General features: G+C 42.2%; 1 protein-coding gene across 1 annotated transcript in view; it reads right to left on the reverse strand.

Moving 5' to 3' along the window:
• The window catches only part of flvcr1 (FLVCR choline and heme transporter 1), a 54,406-nt gene that overhangs the window by 31,172 nt on the left and 2,063 nt on the right, over positions 1–21,171 (reverse strand). Inside the window, exon 2 of the mRNA XM_069931326.1 lies at positions 4,783–4,927. Coding sequence (XP_069787427.1) covers positions 4,783–4,927 — 145 coding nt within the window. The remainder of the gene's footprint in view (positions 1–4,782; positions 4,928–21,171) is intronic.

Genomic DNA, 21,171 nt, shown 5'->3' on the forward strand with positions numbered 1-21,171 from the left:
AGGCAAGGATTATGTAATAGCATCACAAAGATTATAAAATGCACATCAAACCCTCAAATTCATTATCCTGATATTCCTCAGTTTTACTTTGGCTTAAAATTTTATCTTTAATTTCAAGAGATCATAAGACCAATTTAATACAGCTGACTAAATTAGTATTTGTTCTATTCCCAAAGATACCACCCAGAAGGTTTCTAAACTATATACAGTATGCTTAGGCAAGTCAAGCAGACCAATTATGTACATTTTTTTCAAATGTGAATAAAGCAAAAGCAAAGTTAACAGCTCAGGCAAGATTCTGTGTAAATGCAAACTTCATTCAGAAACAAAAGTTTCTGAATATAGTAAAAAGTGTTGGAAAATTAAACAGGAGAATCATGACAAATATTTTACATTTGTTTGAATACAAGAAATCATCCAATACGAGAGCATGCAAAGACCATATGATTAAAAGCCAGCACACTCAAAAGGAGCACACTCGGAAAATGAGGGCTGCAATGTTTTATCTCTTGTAATCTTAAATTATTTTTTTAATGGATCATAAAATCATTATATTTTGTTTGTATTTGTGTAATGCTTTCACTGTTACATCCAGCAATTTAAAGATTAAACAAAGCAGCTAACACCAAGAAAGACTGAGAAGTTGCAAGGAGACTAAAAGAAATTCATCAAGTAAAATAATTGAAAGGGGAAAGAATTCATGAGCATTTGGGTTTTCTTATCTTGAGAAACTAAATATAATAATGCTGAAAGCAGCAGAGTGTGAGAAATGAGATATTCCTTGAAAGTACTCCAAGGATGAGGATTTCAATGCATTGGACATATGGAGCCTCAAGCTATGAGCATTTTTTTTGTTCTAATTAAGCTATTCACAATAAAACAAATCATATTTGTAGGATGCCAATGAAAAGAGACGGCAGCAGTAAGAGGTGAAATTTGAATGAATTCAGGCTCCTATATTTCAAGTTTCTTGCAGATTCACCATTAGTGTTCATTTGAGTGAATTCCTACGCATCTGTTTTGAGATCAAAATAAACATTTTTTTTTACTTGGACTGCATATACTTCCAGGAAACAAACAACAAAGGAGTATGAAAAGTCTCAGCAGGACCTGACTCAGATAATATAACTGGGGCTAGTTGTAATCAAAGGATTACCAAGAGTCATGTTCACCTTATTAACTTCCTTATGTTACTTGAATCTTATTTACAATTTAGTCTCAGATAATAACAAATATGTCTATTTCATTTCTAGTGAAGAAGTGGTTGCAAACTTATGAAATGTCTTCTACTTTTCATCTGTTGATTCTGATAGAGAGCCAAGAATTACGGGAAACAGGCAGGAAAATGCAATCGAGTCCAAGATCAGAGCAGCTGTGAAGTTATTTAAAGGTAAACTTAGTTTGAGATTTTATTTCATTATATTTTCTGATAATACTGATGCTTTGGGACACTTAAGTGTGGGAGTTATTTTATTCTTAATGTTCTACTCTGCACAAGGAACAAGTCTGCCTTTCAATAGACCTATGTCACAACTTGTTATCAAAATATCAAAGCTTATTTTTCCCCCCAATGAGAATTACAAGTAGTTTAAATATGAACTATGAAATCATGTCAACCAAATGTTTTTAGCAGATGAAAATTAAAACTAAGAACCAAAGGGATTAAAAAACACATTTGCAGAGTGTAGAGGCACAATTGAAATGTAAATGCTTGCAGGCCCTGAAGAGCATTGGTTTGCTGGCATTGGTGCTGGGAAAGGGGTTTGGTGGTAATTGGTTAAGTCTTTCAGAGCCATAAAACAAGTTCTCTTTCTGGTTTGTTAAATACTATTAGTCAAAAGTTCTTGATAGTTTAGGAAGTGTTCACAAGAGTTAAAGTAACCAAAGTAGAAGCATTCAATTCAAACTATCATTAAAAGAGAAAGATCCAATGGTTCCAATTTTGAATGCTGATTTAATACTCACTCAACAAAAAGGTTGAAACTGGCTATTCTACCTGTGCTGAATATGCCAAACTGAATTTGATTAACTAGATCTTGATAATTTTATCCTACTTTCTAAAAGAGACATTTTCTGCACAAAACTTAATTTCACTGACAGATATTCAATGACGCATTAAGGACAGTTTAAGTACTGATTTTGGTGCTTATGAAAGATATATCTGATCAGCGGCGTATCTGGGTAAAATAACACCTATGCAAGCACTGAAATTGTGTGTCTCTCCCCACACCCCCCCCCCCCCCACCGCCCCATTAAACACACAATTGACAGTTGGGCGGTTTCACTGGCACTGGCAGAATATTTCCATCTTTGTGACAGATTATGGGTAAGGAAGACAGCCATTTTACCCACTGATCCCACACTGAGCAAGGTGCTGGAGCGACCCCAAAGTGGCCTGATGAGATGCCGGCTCGGAGTGGCCAGGTGAGGTGCCAGAATGGCGCTCCGGAGCGCTCAAGTGAGCCCCGGCAGCACTGCAACCCTGGAATGGAGTTTATTGTTAGGCTAGGTACTCAGATATTGGGTGGGCAAGGCGAAGACAGTGCCACCCCCTGCAAGTGGTGCCCACTTCATGGGCCATAGGTGCCATACCCTAGATACAGCTATGCATCTGATACTTATATATAAAATTAGTTTTTCCATAAAATGCACATTCCAATGGCAATTCTGTTTTGATACAAAGATTTTATAAAAGACAAATCAAGTTTATTGTCATCTGATTGTACAAGTACAACCTGACGAAAGTGTTCTCCAGTCCTTGATGCAAAATATGCGTACACACAACCAGGCAGAAACACACATACAGTCAAACAATACATATTCAAGACAAGGACCATATTTAATAGATAAAAATAAATAAATATTGTTTTGTATATACAAGAGTCTCCGATGATTAGTGTAAGCATTTCCTTTAGTCGTTCTGCATTCTCACTGCCTGTGGGAAGAAACTGTTCCTCATCCTGGTGGTTCTGGCCCTGATCCACCTGTATCTCTTACCCGATGGGAGCAGCTGAAAGATGCTGTGCGCAGGGTGGAAGGGATCCTTAATGATTTTACACACTGACTTCAAACAGTATTGTGTGCAGTTTTGGTCACCTTATCTAAGGAAGGATGTTCTTGCAATGGAGGGAGTGCAGAGGCGATTCACCAGGCTGATACCTGGAATGGCAGAAATGACTTATGAGGAAAGATTGCGTAAATTGGGATTGTACTCGCTGGAGTTTAGAAGATTGAGAGGGGATCTCATAGAGACCTATAAAATTCTGGCAGGACTGGACAGAATGGATGCAGATGGGATGTTTCCAATGATGGGAAAATCCAGAACCCGGGGCCATGGTTTGAGGATAATAGGCAAACCATTTAGGACCGAGATGAGGAGGAATTTCTTTACCCAGAGGATGGTGAATCTGTGGAATTCATTGCCATAGAGGGCAGTAGAGGCAGGTTCATTAAATCTATTTAAGAGGGAATTAGATCTATTTCTTCAGTATAAGGGTATTAAAGGTTACGGAGAGAAGGTGGGGACGGGGTACTGAACTTTAAGATCAGCCATGATCTCGTTGAATGGCAGAGCAGGCTCGAAGGGTCAAATGACCTACTCCTGCTCCTATCTTCTATGTTTTCTATTAACAATCTAGATACATCACGTCGATGGATGGGAGACTCCAGTTATCATCTCTGCCACTCATTGGAGGATTGACCTCCAATCCATTTCTCAGTGGTTTAGATCTTAATTTGCGGCAACTGTACTACATTGTGATGCAGCAGGAAACTCTTGAAAGAGCTCTTAAGGTTGACATAATGGTGGCCAGTAGCCTTGCCCACTTCAGTCTTCCTAAGAAGTGCAGCCACTGTTGTGCCTCCCTGACAAGTGAGAAGATGATAAGCGTCCACGATAGGTCACTAGCTAAGTGAACTCCAAAGAATTTGGTGCTCTCTATTCTCTCGACTAGAGTTGTTGATGTGTAGTGGAGGGTGGGTGGTCCTCCTGAAGTCCCCGATCATCTTCTAAGTCTCGTCAACACTAAGACTGAGGTTGTTAATCTCACACCACTTCACGAGATTTTCCACCTCTTCTCCATGGTGCCACTCATCATTGCTGCTGTTGAGACCAACTACTGTCGTGTCACCGACATACTTGATCACACTGTTGGAGCTGGATCTGACAATGCAGTCATGGGTCAGCAGCATAAACAGGAGTGGGGTGAGCACACAGCCCTGAGATGTGCCAGTGCTCAGTGTAACTGTGTTCGACGTTCTGCTACCAACCCAGACAGACTTGATGGTATTCTGAGCAAAGGCTTTTCAGCAGGTCAAAATTAAGAATCAACTTGTTTTAAACTGGTCAATGTCTTCATATATTTTGTGCTATTTTATAAGCTGTATGCTATGTAGAAAGGCTGTTCTGCAGTTCTAAAACCAATCCAGATACAGAACCATTTGCAACAATTTTGATCTCTCACCAATGATGCCAAAATTGATCCCAGAATACAGTTTGTGCCTGTATATTGTAGTTACAATTAAACCAATGAATTTATTGTATACAAATTTAAACCATAGTGAATGATGAAAAAATTTACATTTTCAAAACTTGCTCACCATCCTATGTATTTAGCTGTTGCTATTCTCCCTCTTTCACATTTCAGTTTGGTGTGTTTCTTCTATGATACAGCATTTCTATACACACCTATTACATGTAAAATATAGTAACACAAGGCAAATATTGAGCTAAAAATATAAACTATCACACTTAATGTGAGAACAAAAATGAAATAAACTTACCTGCTACAACCAGGATGAACAGCAAAGTGGCTACTGCTGCTGTTCCATAGAACAATATAGTTATGTTGCTTGCCATTAGATCAAGATCATCTGGGGTATTAGGCACCAAAATTGGAGGTAAAAGAAAACCAAAAGCCACACCAAGCTGCAAAAGAGACATAACAAATCACTGTAAAAAAATTGTACTAATTAAGTATTAAAAAGTCTAATGACATGAAGCAGTTTAAAACTGCCACGGCTTTAAGAAATGATGATGAGCTTCGAATTTGTATTGATTCCCCTGACCTCAGATATAAGTCTTGGCCTTACTTTTGTCATGGTTGTCTAAGGAGCTGCAACGACTGCCCAGATAGTTTGGGCTTGTAGGGCATGGGGCTGAGTCAGCCACACCAGTGTGTTTAGGCAGCTTTACACCACCCACGTATTTCTACACGATCAATATCTGATAATATTAACTGTTTTTCTTTAACCTTCTGATTTAACTTTGTAATTGTTCTTGCCAGTCTTCTCTGAGAACATCAAAAACTTCTGCGAGATGGTTCTTGCCCAGTGTCTAGTCTTTTGTGTTTGTTGATTTTGTGCTTTGTATATTCTTTCATTAATTGGTGTAAAGCACTTTGGAGCAACATTTTGTTGTATTTATAATGTGCTATAAAAATAAATATTCAATTAAATTCAGAGCTGCAACTGACACAAATAGCATTTAACCATCAATGACTTGAATAAATTGAGAAAATGTGCAACTTTTACTGAGGTACTGATGACATTGCAAAGCAAGAATGAGAAGGGGGGGTGGAAAATCATCCACATGGACTGCATATCCCATTTTCACCCAGGCACACCTCTAATCGAGAGCAAATTAAGATCTAAACCACTGCGAAGTTTTACTTCTACAACTGTAATGACAGATTTTGGCCTAATCCTTTACATAAACCCCTAAAAAAATCATCTTCCTACAATGGAAGAAACAAAAGGTATTCGGAGTGCATTAAGAAAGCAGAAAGGCATTGAGATCACTAGATGCAAGGCAGGTTAAGGTTACAGAGAAATTTGAAGATTGAAATGAAAATGAGTTCTCATCAATATAGCTCAGCGAGCACAAAGAAAATGGGTGAACAGGGCTTGATGTCAGCTAAGATGAGAGAAGTTTTTGTTGTTCTCAGAAATGACTGGAAAGGACAACAATTACATAGTTAAATCAGAAAGTTAAAGAAAAACAGTTAATATTATCAGATATTGATAGTGTGGAAACAGGCTGTTCTGAAGGCAGTGGTTACATACAGAGAAGCCTACAAGTTTTAAGAGACAATTAAGGTAAATAAAAACCTAACTGACAAAAGTTATAAAAATTTTAGTTGCAATAAAAAAAAAAATGACTGAACCATCACTTTTTCTCTTGAACCAGGAATCTTCCACAATCTTTGCTAACAAGCGCTCAAGGTGCAAAAGAAATTAATCTGGCCAGTTGTGGGTGGTGAAAAAGAAAGTAATTCTGTGATGGAGTAACACAAAAACTGGATGATGGAATCTTGAGGTGTTGGGACTCAGTAAGTCAGTCAATATCCCTGGTTAGAAATGGTCAATGTTTCAGGTCTGAACTCTTTCATGATAAAAATGCTGACTGACCATTTCTCTCCAGGGATGTTGACTGACCTACTGAGTCCTCCAGATTTTTTTGTTCACTTAGAAATGGAGTCATTTCATGTATTCAAACTCAATGGTATAAAAAAAGTTTCAAAGTATATCTCAAGGCAATTTCCCAGGAGAGGAATAACATCAAGTAAAAAAAATATGGTGGAGATTGAAGGCAATTGTTCCAGTGTTCACCATATTTTGTGGTGCAGAAAATTTATGCCCTTTCAGAATTTTTTTAATCAAGGAAACAGAACAAGTCTAAACAATAATGGAGTAGCTCAGGAACCCATTTAAAACACAAGAAGAAAATGTGACCAGCACGTAAAATCCATTATGCCAGCCATACAAGTTTGTGCCAGTTCTCTGAAAGTGAAATGCAGCTTGTGCCACTTTGCTGTCCAACCACCACTCTCTTTTTTTCAAATCAAGATTAACATGTTGACAAAAAGAATAAAGGAATGACACTTGGGGAACTGCAGAGAAAAGAAAGCACGATTCACTAAAATCAACCCAGTTGACATAGAACAATTCTACTTAACAATGGAAGAGAGGAGGGGAATTAGGTTGAAGTCAAATCAAGAAAAACAAAGGACATTTTACTAACATCAAGAGAGCAAAGAAAATGACACTTATGTGACTTTCTCAAGGATTGCTTCATGTAGGGGTATTCCAGAAATGACACCAAGGTTTCAAATGCACACAAGAAAAAGGGCATGAATGAAGATAAAAACAGAGTTGGAGAAACTCAGCAGGTCAAACCACGTACTTGAGATAGCAAAGATATATAACCAATGTATCAGGCCTGAGCCCTTCATCAAGGTGTGAGGCAAAATGTAGACAGGCACTTGAATGAAATGTTGGGGGGGGGGGGGGCAGGAGAGGATTTCAGGCCCAGTAAGCAGGTAATAGGTGGATAAAGGACGTAATAGAAAACAGGGAATAATTGTGAATGGAGATGGAAGGGAGTGGAGAGCTGGAGAAAAGGAGACAAGAGGGATAGCAAAGAGAGAGAACAGGGAGTAGTCTAGCAGAAACCAGATAAGTCGATGTTAATACCATCCAGTTGGAGAGTGCCCAGACAGAATATTAGATGTTATTCCTCCAATTTACTGGTGGCCTTGGTTTAGCCGTGCATAGGGCTATAGATAGACATGTCAGTGTAAGTGTAGGACGCAGAATTGAAGTGGTTGGCCACTGGGAAATCCCTGTCATTGATGCAGACAAGGCGAAGTGATCTTCCAGTCTGCATCCAGACTCTCCGATGTAGAGAAGGCCGCAAAAGGAGCATCGGATGCAGTAGGTGACTCCCACAGATTCACAAGTGAAGTGTTGCTTCACATGTAAGGACTGTTTGGTGCCCCAAATGGTGGTGCACCATTTCCTGCAGTTATAGGGGGGGGTGGGGGGAGGGGTTACAGAGGGAGCAGTCCCTTTGGAGGAAGGCAAAGGGAAGAGGTATCTGATGGTGGGATCATGTTGTAGGTGATGGAAATTGCAGAGGATAATATGTTGGATGCTGTAGTGTGGATCATGGAGGGTTATTTGACCCCTCTGCCTGAAACTTGGTGGGAATGAGGATTGTGGAGAGTCTCATGACCTCTGCTTGGAACCTAGCTGGAAATCACATAACTTGCCAATCAAGGTTGGATTTTGCCCACCCATTAGTGCACACCTGTTCATTGGCCCCTTTAAACACCTATTAATTACCTAGGCCGGACATTCCAGCTTACTGTACTATAAAGACCACCATGTGCAGTAGCTCTTTTCCTTTGGTCCTGAGACTAACCCTGCTCAACTCCAGGTCATGAACTATGGACAACACTGGAGGAGTTGGTGATAAGGTGTGCACTACACAGGGATCGGGGCTGTTAGACAGCATTAGAGCCATGCCCACATTAAGACAAATAACAGCAGGTATCATATTGTAAGCCTTGGTTATTATAAGTCTGTACACAGTTGCAGTATCAGTAGTATTAACTCCGATGTGACTGATTATATTGTGTTTTGTGATTGAGGGTAATAGTGCATGTTATCCATGCTGTGATCCCCTTATGTGAGTTTTGATGATGATCCTTCCTGTGTTCTGCCTGTGTCCAGACTCGTTGCTCTTTGAACCCACTGAACTTTTCCCTTCTCACAACAGACGCAGAAGCTGATGGGGTGATAGGTGAGGACAGGTGTTGCATACAACGACAGAGAGGGTGAGGGGAGATGTGTGGGAAATGGAGATGAGGGTAAGGACTGAGTTGAGATTGGTAGAGGGGAGGCCACTTTTTTTGTTAAGAAGGACATCTCAGATTTTTAAAGTCTAGATGAGAAATAGACTTGAAACCTTTCTTAAATAATGGTCTTTATTGGAATAAGGTGGGAAACCAAAGGCAGAGCTCGGAGAGGGAGTGAAACAGAAAATTAACACGACAGGTGGCTAGAAGCTCAGGGTTACCTTAGAGACTGAATTGAGGTGTCCTACAATATATTCATCCTGCCTGTATTTATTTTTACAGGAAACTTCATTATTGCACTGTATTGGAAGGAGTGCAAATGAACTGCTGCCCACTTACAAGCAATTATCCAAGACCCTAAACAGTGGGAAGGAATGAAGTAAAAGGGAACATGTTACATCTCCTAAGTTACAAAGGAATTTGCTATTAGGAAAGTGGTTTGCAGAGATGAAAGAGCGAACGAGATATGAAGGGAACAGTCCATTCAAAGTGCTGAAAGAGGAGAGTAGGAAAAGATGCAAAATATCCTCCCTCTACAATAGAAATTTTTGTCGTTCTCTCACTTTTCTAATGAAGGATTAATTTCCCAAAATATTCACTCCGCTTTCTCTTTCCATTGATGCTGCCATACCTTATGGAATTTTGCTTTCATTTCAAATTTTCAGCATCTGGGTTTTTTTTTTAAATTTTTCATCTACTTTAAGAATGTGGACATCTTGAGTATACTTCTTTCCATCATTCTTCCAATACAGATTCTACTATAAGCATTTCTATTTCGGACCTTCTCACGATGTTCCCTTCTATACTAGTGTTTCAGATGTCTTCCATTTCACAGGACATTCAACTCACACTTCTGGTCATTCCTTGTTTCTTGAGAACCAAGCCTAGGCCTTGATCATCCTCTCCACCCCATTAACTTCTATATCCAAGTGACGATGTTCCATTAGGACTGCTCCCACTGATAAAACCTGGACCACTTGGAATTCGATAGAGATGTAATAGTTTATTGTGCTCAAGAAAAACCAGGTGGAGCAAAGTCAACATTTTAATTAGTTTTGCATCAAGAGCCCTTCTATATACAAGTGTTTCAGAGGTTTCCCTTTTATAGACAGAGCTGTAAAATGGGATGAAAAGGCACTTTAATCTATTTCAATAAAAGCCAACACTATCAGTGGTACTACAGAGCAGGAAGATGAAAACATGACTAGGACTTCTACATTTGTATTTGGATCCTGAAAAAGGCTATACTGTCCACTAATTTATATTGTACAGCTCCTTAAACAGTTATGTTCCCCAAGGCATTTCAACAGACCATTTCAAGGGAGTAATGACTAAACGTTCAGTCAGTTGAAAAGTTTGGAATACAGAACATTACAGACCCTTCGGCCCATGACATTGTGCCAATCCACATATAGCAACCAAAAAAAACTAAACTTTCCCTACCTCATAACCTTCTTTTTCTTTCATCCATGTGCCTGTCAGTCTCTTAAATGCCCTTATTGTTCCAGCCTCCACCACCATCTCTGGCAATGCATTCTCTGTGTAACAAAAAAATTGCCCTGATGTCTCCCCTAAACATTCCTCCCTTTACTTTGTACGGATGGCCTCTTGTACATGTCATTCTTCAGATGCTACTCCCCCTCTGAGAAAAAAGTGCTGGCTGTCTATCTTATCTATCTATGCCTCTCATAGTCTTTAGACCTCTATTAAGTCACCTCTCATTCTTCTCTCCACAGAGAAAAGCCCTCGCTCTGCTAACCTTGTCTCATAATACATTTTCAATTCCAGACATCCTTGTAAATCTCCTCTGAACCCTCTCCATAAATTCACATCTTTCATGAACTGAGATGATCTGAACTGAACACAATATTGTCAGTCAATGAACAAATGCAATGAAGAGGGATAAATTTTGGAATAATGCCTTCAGCATACAAGCCCAACAGATGTAGAGCTGGAGGTAAAGTGTGTTACAGACATCAAAATAATCTCGTTAAGTGATCAGAGATAAAATCACAAGATCAATGTGACAACAGGGCTAGCTGGTAAGAATCAATTTTAGATTACAAACAGTTGTGAGGAGTGAAATCCATGATTTAAAAATTAAATTGGTGGCAGGGATTAAAGACAGTAGAGAGCCATTATTTAGAGGCAAATTTCTCATCATGGCAAATGGTTTGCTTAAATTGTCCAACATGAACATAGACTGGTGAAATATTACGATGTATTTGGCAAATATGATTAAATGCAGTTGGTTCTTGACTAATATCTTAAGTAGATTAACAAACCACTGCTGACAATATTTTTCAAAAAAAGTAGCCCACAATCTCTTGTTAAAGTCATGTAATGTCCTGAAAGAGAAGATCATTGAAAAGAAAAATGCAGTGAACAATTTTCACCAAAAATCAGCAGCTCAAGGAAGATCATATTCCCCAACCTAAATAAAACCAGCAACCAGGAGTCACTTTCAACACTAATTTTCAAGATACCAAGTCCTCTGACACTTCCAGTAACCATTGATACAGCAAGAACTAAGATGCAATCTTTCATGAATTGTGCAAAAAGTATGAGCTTCTGCCAACATCACCCCAGCTTGTTCAAACAATGTTACATTGAATATTTTATGTTGTATTGGTGGCATCCTTGCAAAAATTGTTGAATGTCCAAGTGAAGATCATCAATTAACCCCATGCTCCAAAAGTGTACCACAGGCTGAATTGGAACACTTAGAAAACTGTAAATGCAGAGGTCTCAAAATGGTTGTGATAATATACCACAGACCAACTAATGAAAGTATAAATTCTGATCAGTGCCAAATCAGTCAACTTCAATCCAGTGACAGCTGCTGGTGCAAAAGAATGAACTTCATGGGCCACTTTGTCTTTCTTGTCACTTTTATCCAAATCTCCACAATGCATGTCTGTGTGTAAACTTTAAATGACATGTCCATCCCTGACACAAGTCCTCCAGAGTTAAACAGCCCAATGCTCAATCCAAGTTCCCTCATGAAGAATAACTAATAGATTAAGGGCAACACCAGAACTCATGGAACTTGTTCCAATCAAGGGCCTCCTCTTCCCTACAATCTTTATTTGAGGAAGTAAAAAATACAACAAAAACAAAAGTTGCAGTCCTCTTCCTCTACCTTCAAAACAGATTTAAGAACAGAAGTCCCTAAATCAAGTCATACGTAGGGACATCCAATCACCTTAGTGAGAAATGTAAAAATCCCTAGAAGGGTAATACAGTGCTTACAAACATTCTGAGGTTCCAACCATCATTCAAAATTCAGTGGCTTTAATTTTAAGGTGTCAAGTGCCCTCCAGTGACCAACTATTGTGGGATGAGCTTCAGATGTATGAAAGAAATTTTTCATAGGTCTGTCTCAAGTAAAATTCTTTCAACAGATGCCAGTACCTGTATTAAATAACCTAATAATGACTACCACTGAACTCAAGACAGCTCTCAAACTAACTGGTAGTTACCAAAACTTTCAGTTAACTTGTGCGTGCGCCATATTTTTCTACCTGCTGATCATTTTGATGTTTCAGCTCCCAGCTACAACTAACAAACTATATTATTCATTCTCACAATGGGTTGAATGATCTTGGCAAAATCTAGCATAATTGTTTACCATATGAAACACAAAAGTCTTCAGATGCTGTGATTGTTGGCAAAACACAGGAATGTTGGAGGAACTCAGCCAGTCTCATATGAGGTAAAGATGTATTACAGACTTTTCAGTCCTCGGTGCTTCCTCAAGGTAGAAGTGAAAACTCACTAACCTCTGAATTAAAGAATAGAAGGGAAGGAGTACAGATCAAGACAAAATCTGTTAATTGGATGTAATAAGAGGAAAGGTGAGAATTTATTTTGGCTCTTTGAAAGGAGACAAATGGAAAAGGGAAGAGAGGGAGAAGCAGAAGGAAGAACTTGGGGTGGGGGTTGCAACACAAAGCAGAGATACCAATATTAGGCCCTTTCAAATTGCCTTGTAAAATGGGGTTAGGCGGGCAATTTACTAGGTTGAAGACCCAGGTACAGGGCTATTTGAAAGGGCTGAACTGGGCAATCCCAGTCAAAATCAATCCTGGTCCCAGACCTACCTCGGAGGTGGTCAGGAAACCCAGTAAAACTTACCCAGGTGTCGTCCTCCATCTATTTGAAGGGGGAAATGCCTCACCTGGTTACTCTGAAACTTTAAACAGAAAGGGAACAGAAAGAACATAGGGAACAGGAGATTCTCAATGACTGAGTCACTCACCATGTCATTGCAGGGGCGGGATCCCCCTTAAATTGCCAGGTTGGCGATTTAACAGGTAGGTTAGACTGTTATTTGAAAGGTACAGGAGGCACACACTAGCCAGTAATCTCATCCAGGTCCCAGGGGGAATAACCGGGTGCAGCAATTTGAAAGCACCTATTGTTAAAGCTCAGATGGAAGATGAGATGTTGTTCCTCCAATTTGTGGGGGGGTCTTCAGTCTGGCAATGCATGAGACCATGGACAGGCACGCCAGCAAGGGAATGGTGTGGGGAATTTAAATGGGTGGCCACTGGGATATTCAGGCTAATGAGGCAGACAGAGCTGAGGTGCTCAATGAATGGTAATTGTTTACCATTCCCAGCTTCTTACCTCATTAGGGGTAGCACTGATTATCAAGTATGCCAATAAAGTACTGGTATGCTGGGTTCCATTTTGGAATGCTACTGAAGAAATTCCTTATTATTACGTTGTTCATAACATCTGAATTCTAGACTAGATATCTGGATTCAGGAGCTGATCCTATGTTATTCCACCATGAAACCAAGTTTCAAAAAAATTTGGCTCCAAACATCACTCATTAGCCATGGGATGAGTTATTTAACCAGAATTGCCTGCTACCAAATGAAAGATTGTAACATTTATTATAGGAAGGAAAAGATGAAGCTTGAAAGCAGGCTAGCAAATACTATCAAAAAGGATACTAAAAGCTATTTAAGTCTATTAAGAATAAAGAAAGAGTTGAGAGTAAATATGGGACCAATAAAAAATTATAATGGGAGACAAGAATATGGCAGAGGGACTGAGTGAGTATTTTGCATCAGCCTTCATTGTGGAACACATTAGAAGCATACCAGACTTTGAAAAGTGTCAAGGAAGAGAACGCAGTCATGTCACCATAGAGAAGAGGCTTGGGAAGCTGAAAGGTCTAAGGGTAATAAATAAGTCTCCTGAACCAGATGGAATGCATCCACAGTTCTGAAAGCAGAAACTATAGAGATTGTGGAGGCACTAGTAATGATCTTCTAGCTGAGTACAGCGGGGATGGGGGGGGTTTTGGGGGGAGTGCCCCCATTTGAATTTTTAAAAAAAAAATATTTACACACAAAATTACCAGTTTCAAGCCGCTTATTACATTTCAAAGTGAACATGGACATTACAAAATAATGAGAATATGTCACTGCACAGTAATAACATTTTTATTAACTTGGAAAATTTTATCCTTACAGTGATTTGCCAATTTATTCTTTTCCTTCTCCATGTTCTTTTTTTTAAACCTTCATGATGTGTTCGCTGCTTTGTTCCATCTTGTTCCTGGTTACAATGATCACTTCGCTGCTTTATTCCACCTTGTTCTTGACTTTCGGAAAAAAAAGATGGCCACTGCCTATCCCCAACACCTCCCCAGCAAGGTCCCCACTGCTGCCCAACAGGAGCCTGAGGTCCACCACACTTCTGCTCGAAGGTAGCAGTGAGAAGACTGAAGGGTCCCAATTCGAGCTCCTGATTGCAGAAATCATTCAAAAATGTGGAAAATGGATTTTAAAAATGCATAAATCGGCAGAAACACAGAAAATTCACATGCATGAAAGGTTAACCTCCAGGTTGAGTGGGTGATGAAATGGCGAATAGAATATTGGCATTCATATCTAGATGAATAGGATACAAGAGCAGGGATGTGATGTTGATGCTTTATAAGACACTGATGAGGCCTCACTTTGAATACAGGGTACCATTTTGGAATCTTTATTTAAGGAGGAATGTGCTGCATTGGAGAGGGTTCAGAGAAGATAACAAGAATGATTCCTGGAATGAAGGGATTAGTATATGAGGAACATTTAATCGCTCTTGAACTATACTCCTTGGAGTTCAGAAGAATGAGAGGAAACCTCAGAAGCATTTCGAATGTTGAAAGGGCTGGACAGAGTAAATGTGACAAAGTTATCTATTATAGTAGGAGAATCAAGGACAAGAGTGCCAACTTCAGGATTGAAGGGAGACAATTTAAAAAAAGAGATGTGAAGAATTTCTTCATCCAAAGAGTGGTGAACCTCAAATTTGTGGCTGTGGAGGCAAGCAACTGCACTTCCTGAGAAGACTGAAGCGGGCAAGTCTACCGGGCACCATCATGTAACCTCTACAGCAACTCTATTGAGAGCTTCCTGGCTGGGTGCATCACACTATGGCACAAGTAATGTGGATCGGAGGTCAATCTATAGGACCATAAGAATGGCAGAGGATCAATGTGGTCTACTGGGATCATTGGCTGAAGAGGGTACACAAAATCATTGAGGTCCCCTGCCACCCCTCTCTCTCAGCATTTTTCAGTTATTCCTGTTGGGAGATACAGAGCCAAATGAGAAACAGCTTCTTCCCAGGGGCAGTGAGAATCCTGGACGACTAAACGAAGTGATCATACTAACAATCACATTGCTATTTATTTTTATATGTGTATGTGTCCTGCATTAAGTATTATTTGCCCAGAAATGTGTTGTTTGGTTATATCGTTGCATGTTTTGCACTGAAGACCAGAGAACACCATTTCGTCAGGTTGTACTTGTGCAATCAGATGTTAAGTAAACTTGAACTTGAGGTCATTGGGTGTATTTAAGGCAGAGATTGACAGCAATCTGAATAGTCGGTGCTGGCGGGGAGGAGGGGGGCGGTGCTGGCGGGGAGGAGGGGGGCGGTGCTGGCGGGGAGGAGGGGGGCGGTGCTGGCGGGGAGGAGGGGGGCGGTGCTGGCGGGGAGGAGGGGGGCGGTGCTGGCGGGGAGGAGGGGGGCGGTGCTGGCGGGGAGGAGGGGGGCGGTGCTGGCGGGGAGGAGGGGGGCGGTGCTGGCGGGGAGGAGGGGGGCGGTGCTGGCGGGGAGGAGGGGGGCGGTGCTGGCGGGGAGGAGGGGGGCGGTGCTGGCGGGGAGGAGGGGGGCGGTGCTGGCGGGGAGGAGGGGGGCGGTGCTGGCGGGGAGGAGGGGGGGCGGTGCTGCGGGGAGGAGGGGGGCGGTGCTGGCTGGGGAGGAGGGGGGCGGTGCTGGCGGGGGAGGAGGGGGGCGGTGCTGGCAGGGAGGAGGGGGGCGGTGCTGGCGGGGAGGAGGGGGGCGGGTGCTGGCGGGGAGGAGGGGGGCGGTCTGGCGGGGAGGAGGGGGGCGGTGCTGGCGGGTGAGGAGGGGGGCGGTGCTGGAGGGGAGGAGGGGGGCGGTGCTGGCGGGGAGGAGGGGGCGGTGCTGGCGGGGGAGGAGGGGGGCGGTGCTGGCGGGGAGGAGGGGGGCGGTGCTGGCGGGGAGGAGGGGGGGCGGTGCTGGCGGGGAGGAGGGGGGCGGTGCTGGCGGGGAGGAGGGGGGGGGCGGGGTGCTGGCGGGGAGGAGGGGGGCGTGTGCTGGCGGGGAGGAGGGGGGCGGTGCTGGCGGGGAGGAGGGGGGGCGGGTGCTGGCGGGGAGGAGGGGGGCGGTGCTGGCGGGGAGGAGGGGGGCGGTGCTGGCGGGGAGGAGGGGGGCGGTGCTGGCGGGGAGGAGGGGGGCGGTGCTGGCGGGGAGGAGGGGGGGCGGTGGCTGGCGGGGAGGAGGGGGGCGGTGCTGGCGGGGAGGAGGGGGGCGGTGCTGGCGGGGAGGAGGGGGGCGGTGCTGGCGGGGAGGAGGGGGGCGGTGCTGGCGGGGAGGAGGGGGGCGGTGCTGGCGGGGAGGAGGGGGGCGGTGCTGGCGGGGAGTAGGGAGATGTTGGAGAGCAGGGGGGGTGGGAAGGTGTTAGGGAAGAGGGGTGTGGTGGTGTAAAAGAAGGTCAAACATTAAGAGAAGGAGCCTCTGCTCTATTTGTAGACTGATAGAGATTTGCTAGCCTTACAAATAAAGACTCACAAACAATAGACTGGAGCAAAGTTTCTTAAGTACAAGGTTGCTTGATATGTCTGAAAACAAAATCACAAGATATGGTTCAACTAGACAAATATAGAATGTCCAAAGTTGAGCAACCTGTCGAAAGCTGATCAAGTTGCATACCTAGAGAAACTACAAGGTCAGACGTTAATGAAAAGCAGGAACAACCAGCTACAAGAAACCTGTGCAAACAACTTGTGAAACTTCTTGACTATAAGATGTACCAAAATGCTGTATGAATTGAGTGAGACTCAGTGAAAGGAACGAGAGACACTATTTACTCATTCTTTGTACCTCTTACGCCCGCTAACTTTATCAAGGCTGAATAAAGAAACTGTTGTATGCTTTAATGGTTTTGCTGTATTCTGCCGTTTGTCTTATTTCAGCATGAGCTGATTTCCACATTGACGTAGTAAGCAGGATCTCGCTGGGATGATTGCTATGAATGAAGTAAGAGGCCACAAGGAAACCACAACTTCAGATTGAGTTGACAGCACACCTCCAGGACCCTTGAGCCCAGACTTCATTACCAACACCCGGGAACACCGTGGTCTTTCATCAGAGGTTAATCTGATTCTCTGCTGAGATCCGATAAAGAACCCAAGAATATAAACAAGAAAAGTAGAGTTTTGAATTTTGTCAGATAGATCTGTAGCCGGGTAAATTTTAATTGTAAAACTAATTTTGGATAACAGGCTAATTGGACAGACTATGGACAAAAGTTTTTTTGTTTTTTTTTTAAAGTAGAACTTTGCCTGGGAAAATTTAAAGTGTAGGACTCATTTCAGATAGCAGACTAGGGAAATGGGACAAACTATGGACAAAAAGTGACAGTGGAATAGCAGTTTAACTCGTGTTATATAAATCCGGAAAAAGGGAAACAACCAGGATAGACAAGAGGACAAAGCGTACAAGTCAGTGGAATATATGGTATAAGGTTACACAACTGCAGTGGTTATACAGATACAGGATTGCCTGAGATTAAATTTTAATTTGGACCAGTTGGCCAGAAAGGCCCAGATAAAAGATTAATTTGAAAGGCCGGCACAAAGTAAAGTTTGGGTCAACAAATGGATAATAATAAGTTTGTTTGGAATAAGAATTAATTTGGAATACTATACTACAGTCCTTTTTACTACAGGGTTTGTCTGAAAGACAAACAAAATAAATAAAGCCTGGGATAAATTGTAATTTGGACAGCATGCATATAGTGAAAATGAAACACGTATTAGATAAAAGTGATGGGGGAACCCCGGTGCAACAAATGAGTTATTTGCACCCAGAACATCAAAAGGAATATCCAAATTTGCCAGAAGCATTAACAAAAAGATTACATAATGAAAAATGGCCGATCGGTGGTCTGTGAGGGTCCCAGAAAAAGTGGAACAATTATGGGAAAAGCATACGGGGAAAAAAAATAGAAGAAACAGTAAGAGAATAGAAAGAACAAGGATTAAAAGAGAGGAAAAGTACAAAGGAAATTAGTTGGAGAGACAATGCAAGTAGAAGAGGAAAAGAGATAGGTATAAAGGACAGTGCACCCATGGATTTTGAGGTTTTAAAGGATGAGTGCTAATGGCACAGGAACCAAGAAACAAAGCACAGAAATAACGAGACTCAGGCAATTGATCAATAAAAATGGCCAAACGCAATAAGGATGATAATAACCTGTTGTCAGGCATGGGAACCCTACTCTTGTAGGATGATGAGGAATCAGAAGAATCCCTGTGGGCAAGACCACCCTCATATGTACCTTCGCCATAGGAAGCATCCCAACCTCTGTCGCAGGCAGACACCCCAAGCTCCATCTCCCATTGATGGAACTGAAGGAGTCAAGGGAATAGCTGAGAGAATGAAGACATAGCCTACCTAGATCCAGCAGAAGAGAAGAAAATGAAAAAGGGGTTGGTGGTACCTGGAGGGAGCGATCCCTGCAGAAAGTGCAGAGAGTTTTTCTACTCAGATTAAATGAGATATAAACAAGGGGACATGGTTAAGGGTGAAAGGAAAGAAGTTTAGGGGAAACATTGTGGGGGTGGGAGTTCTTCACTCAGAGTGGTGAATGTGGGCTCAATTTTAACATTTAAGAAAAATTAGGACAGGTACATGGATGGGAGGAATTTGAGGGGATGTGGACTGGGTGCAGATCAGCGGGACGAGGCAGATAAGAGATTGGTACAGAGTAGAAGGGCCTGTTCTCTGTGTTGCAATATCATATAGTTCTATGTATCCCCTCCATGTGCTCCCTAATCCCCAAGCTGATGATCAGAATCAGGAAGATACTGTTCAGATTTATACACCTTGGAAACCTCAAGAGAGGTTGTTGATAGCTCATCATGCTCCAGATAGAAATAAAACTGTTGGATTTGTGAATTATATACAGTTGACACATACCGTGTACGGAGCGTAGCCCCGAGATCTTTTTCCTTTTTGCATGCTATATTAAATCCCGAAGAGGGTGCCAAATGGAAAGAGTCAATGGAGACTCTTATGGAGTGGCCCATTAATGCTTATGAAGACTTAAATTAGCAGAATGATAATCTGAATGAACAAGTTAATACTATGCTGACGGCACTATCAGAGAGTTTGAAGAGACCCATAAATATGAGTAAGGCCTTAGAATGCAAGCCAACCTCTAAGGAAACTGTCCAAGAATTTTGGGAACGCTTTACTACAGCCTACCAGACATATGCTGGAGATCAGATACAGGTATTCAATAATGGACAGCCTTCCGCCCAATTCAATGCCATTCTGATGCAGTGTCTCTAAAAAAAAAAAAACAGCATCATTAGTAAAAAACCAACTTGGATTGGTCCGATAATACAAAGGAACAATCCCATAGGGCAGTGGACCTTCCTACGGTATTGCTTCTCTCTGGCTTGCCTAACCCTCATGTCATCCTGTGTTATGATCCCACTGAGAAGGAGCAGTTCTATGAGCCACATGAAGGGCACACAGTAGATTTGCAATTGACAGATGTTGAAGGATCGCAAGGAACAGCCTTGATTGGAGAAGTGCCAGATGAGTTGTGGAAGCAAAGAGGATTGGTTCACCCACATGTTACTCATTAGGCCTTTTTATAGTGGAGGAAAAAAAAGGTAATGTAAAGGCAGATATTCTCTACCGAACTTAACTTATTGAAAGCTCCGAGGGCAGATTCAGGAGGACTCAGATCCTCCTAGGGTGGGTAGAGTCAGAGGTGGAGAGACTCTCATCTCCTCCGTGAAGGCAATGCCACTGAAAGCAGCTGCAAAGAGGTGGGCTGATGACATCACAATTACATCGTCAGCCCGTGACCCAGGAGCGGGATTTTTTAAATCCCATATACCGTAATATAACTAATTATGTTGCACAGGATATTTGCCAGAGTCCTAAGACTGCTTAAACAGATCTCCACCAGCACTCTTAGCTGCTCTTCGTTCGCCATTTCAAGTGTAGGCTGCTTTCCCTTCTCAGCGAGCATGGATGATGTCACGGCAACAGTTGGAGCTACTGCACCAGAAGACAGCCCCAGGCGCTGCTGAAAGCCATGCAGGATCTGCCTTGTAGGCCTTCTCCATAAAAAGGTAAGTGCAACTTTTTTTTCTTTTCGTTGAACCACCTTCAAGGCGGCGTTACATCATTAAAAACACCTACAGTTAATGAAGGGCATACGGCTAAAGCACTGGGAGTTCTGACTGGGAGTTGGTGAACTTTGCTGACCCTAATTTGACCTGTAAGCCCGGAATTTCCTAACGTACTGGTCAATGGTTCAGTAAGTTTTCAGCATACTAAAACCACCATATCATCCATACCACAGTAGCCCTTGAAACCTGAAGCAAACTAGGGCATCAGGGAGCTTGTGGACTCACTGGTCAGTCAAGGTATCCTGGTACCATGCAGCTCCTGATCTTTCAGATCCCGAAGCCTGGCCGTTCCAAATGGCAGCTGGCACATAATTTATGCACGATCAACAACATCATGATACCCATGCATCTCATTGGTCTTATACCAGCAGCATCTACAGTGTTACCAGTCTCTTTCCTGATACACGCATTCTCTGAAATTCGAGAGCCGGATCATGACTGTTTACAGAGAAATCATTTTCTGACCTCAGCTCACCAAGATTTAAAGGACTGTCTGATTGATGGGAGCCATAACATGGTTTGTGGATGGCTCAGCCTTTGTAGATGACAAAGAGCTGCAACAGTCTGGTTATTCTATTCTACAAGACACCGATACAATGGTAAAGGCTGCAGCCTTCCATCACCACCTCTCTGCACAACAAGCCGAACTTTTTACTCTAACTCAAGCCTATATTAAAGGAAAGATTATACCACCTAATATTTACGCGGACTCATGCTTTTGGAGTAGCTCATGATTTTGGAGCATCGTGGCAGCATTGCAAATTCCTGACATTGTCAGG

This window comes from Narcine bancroftii, chromosome 4 (genome assembly GCF_036971445.1).
Source record: "Narcine bancroftii isolate sNarBan1 chromosome 4, sNarBan1.hap1, whole genome shotgun sequence".
In the NCBI taxonomy this organism is placed as follows: Eukaryota; Metazoa; Chordata; class Chondrichthyes; order Torpediniformes; family Narcinidae; genus Narcine; species Narcine bancroftii.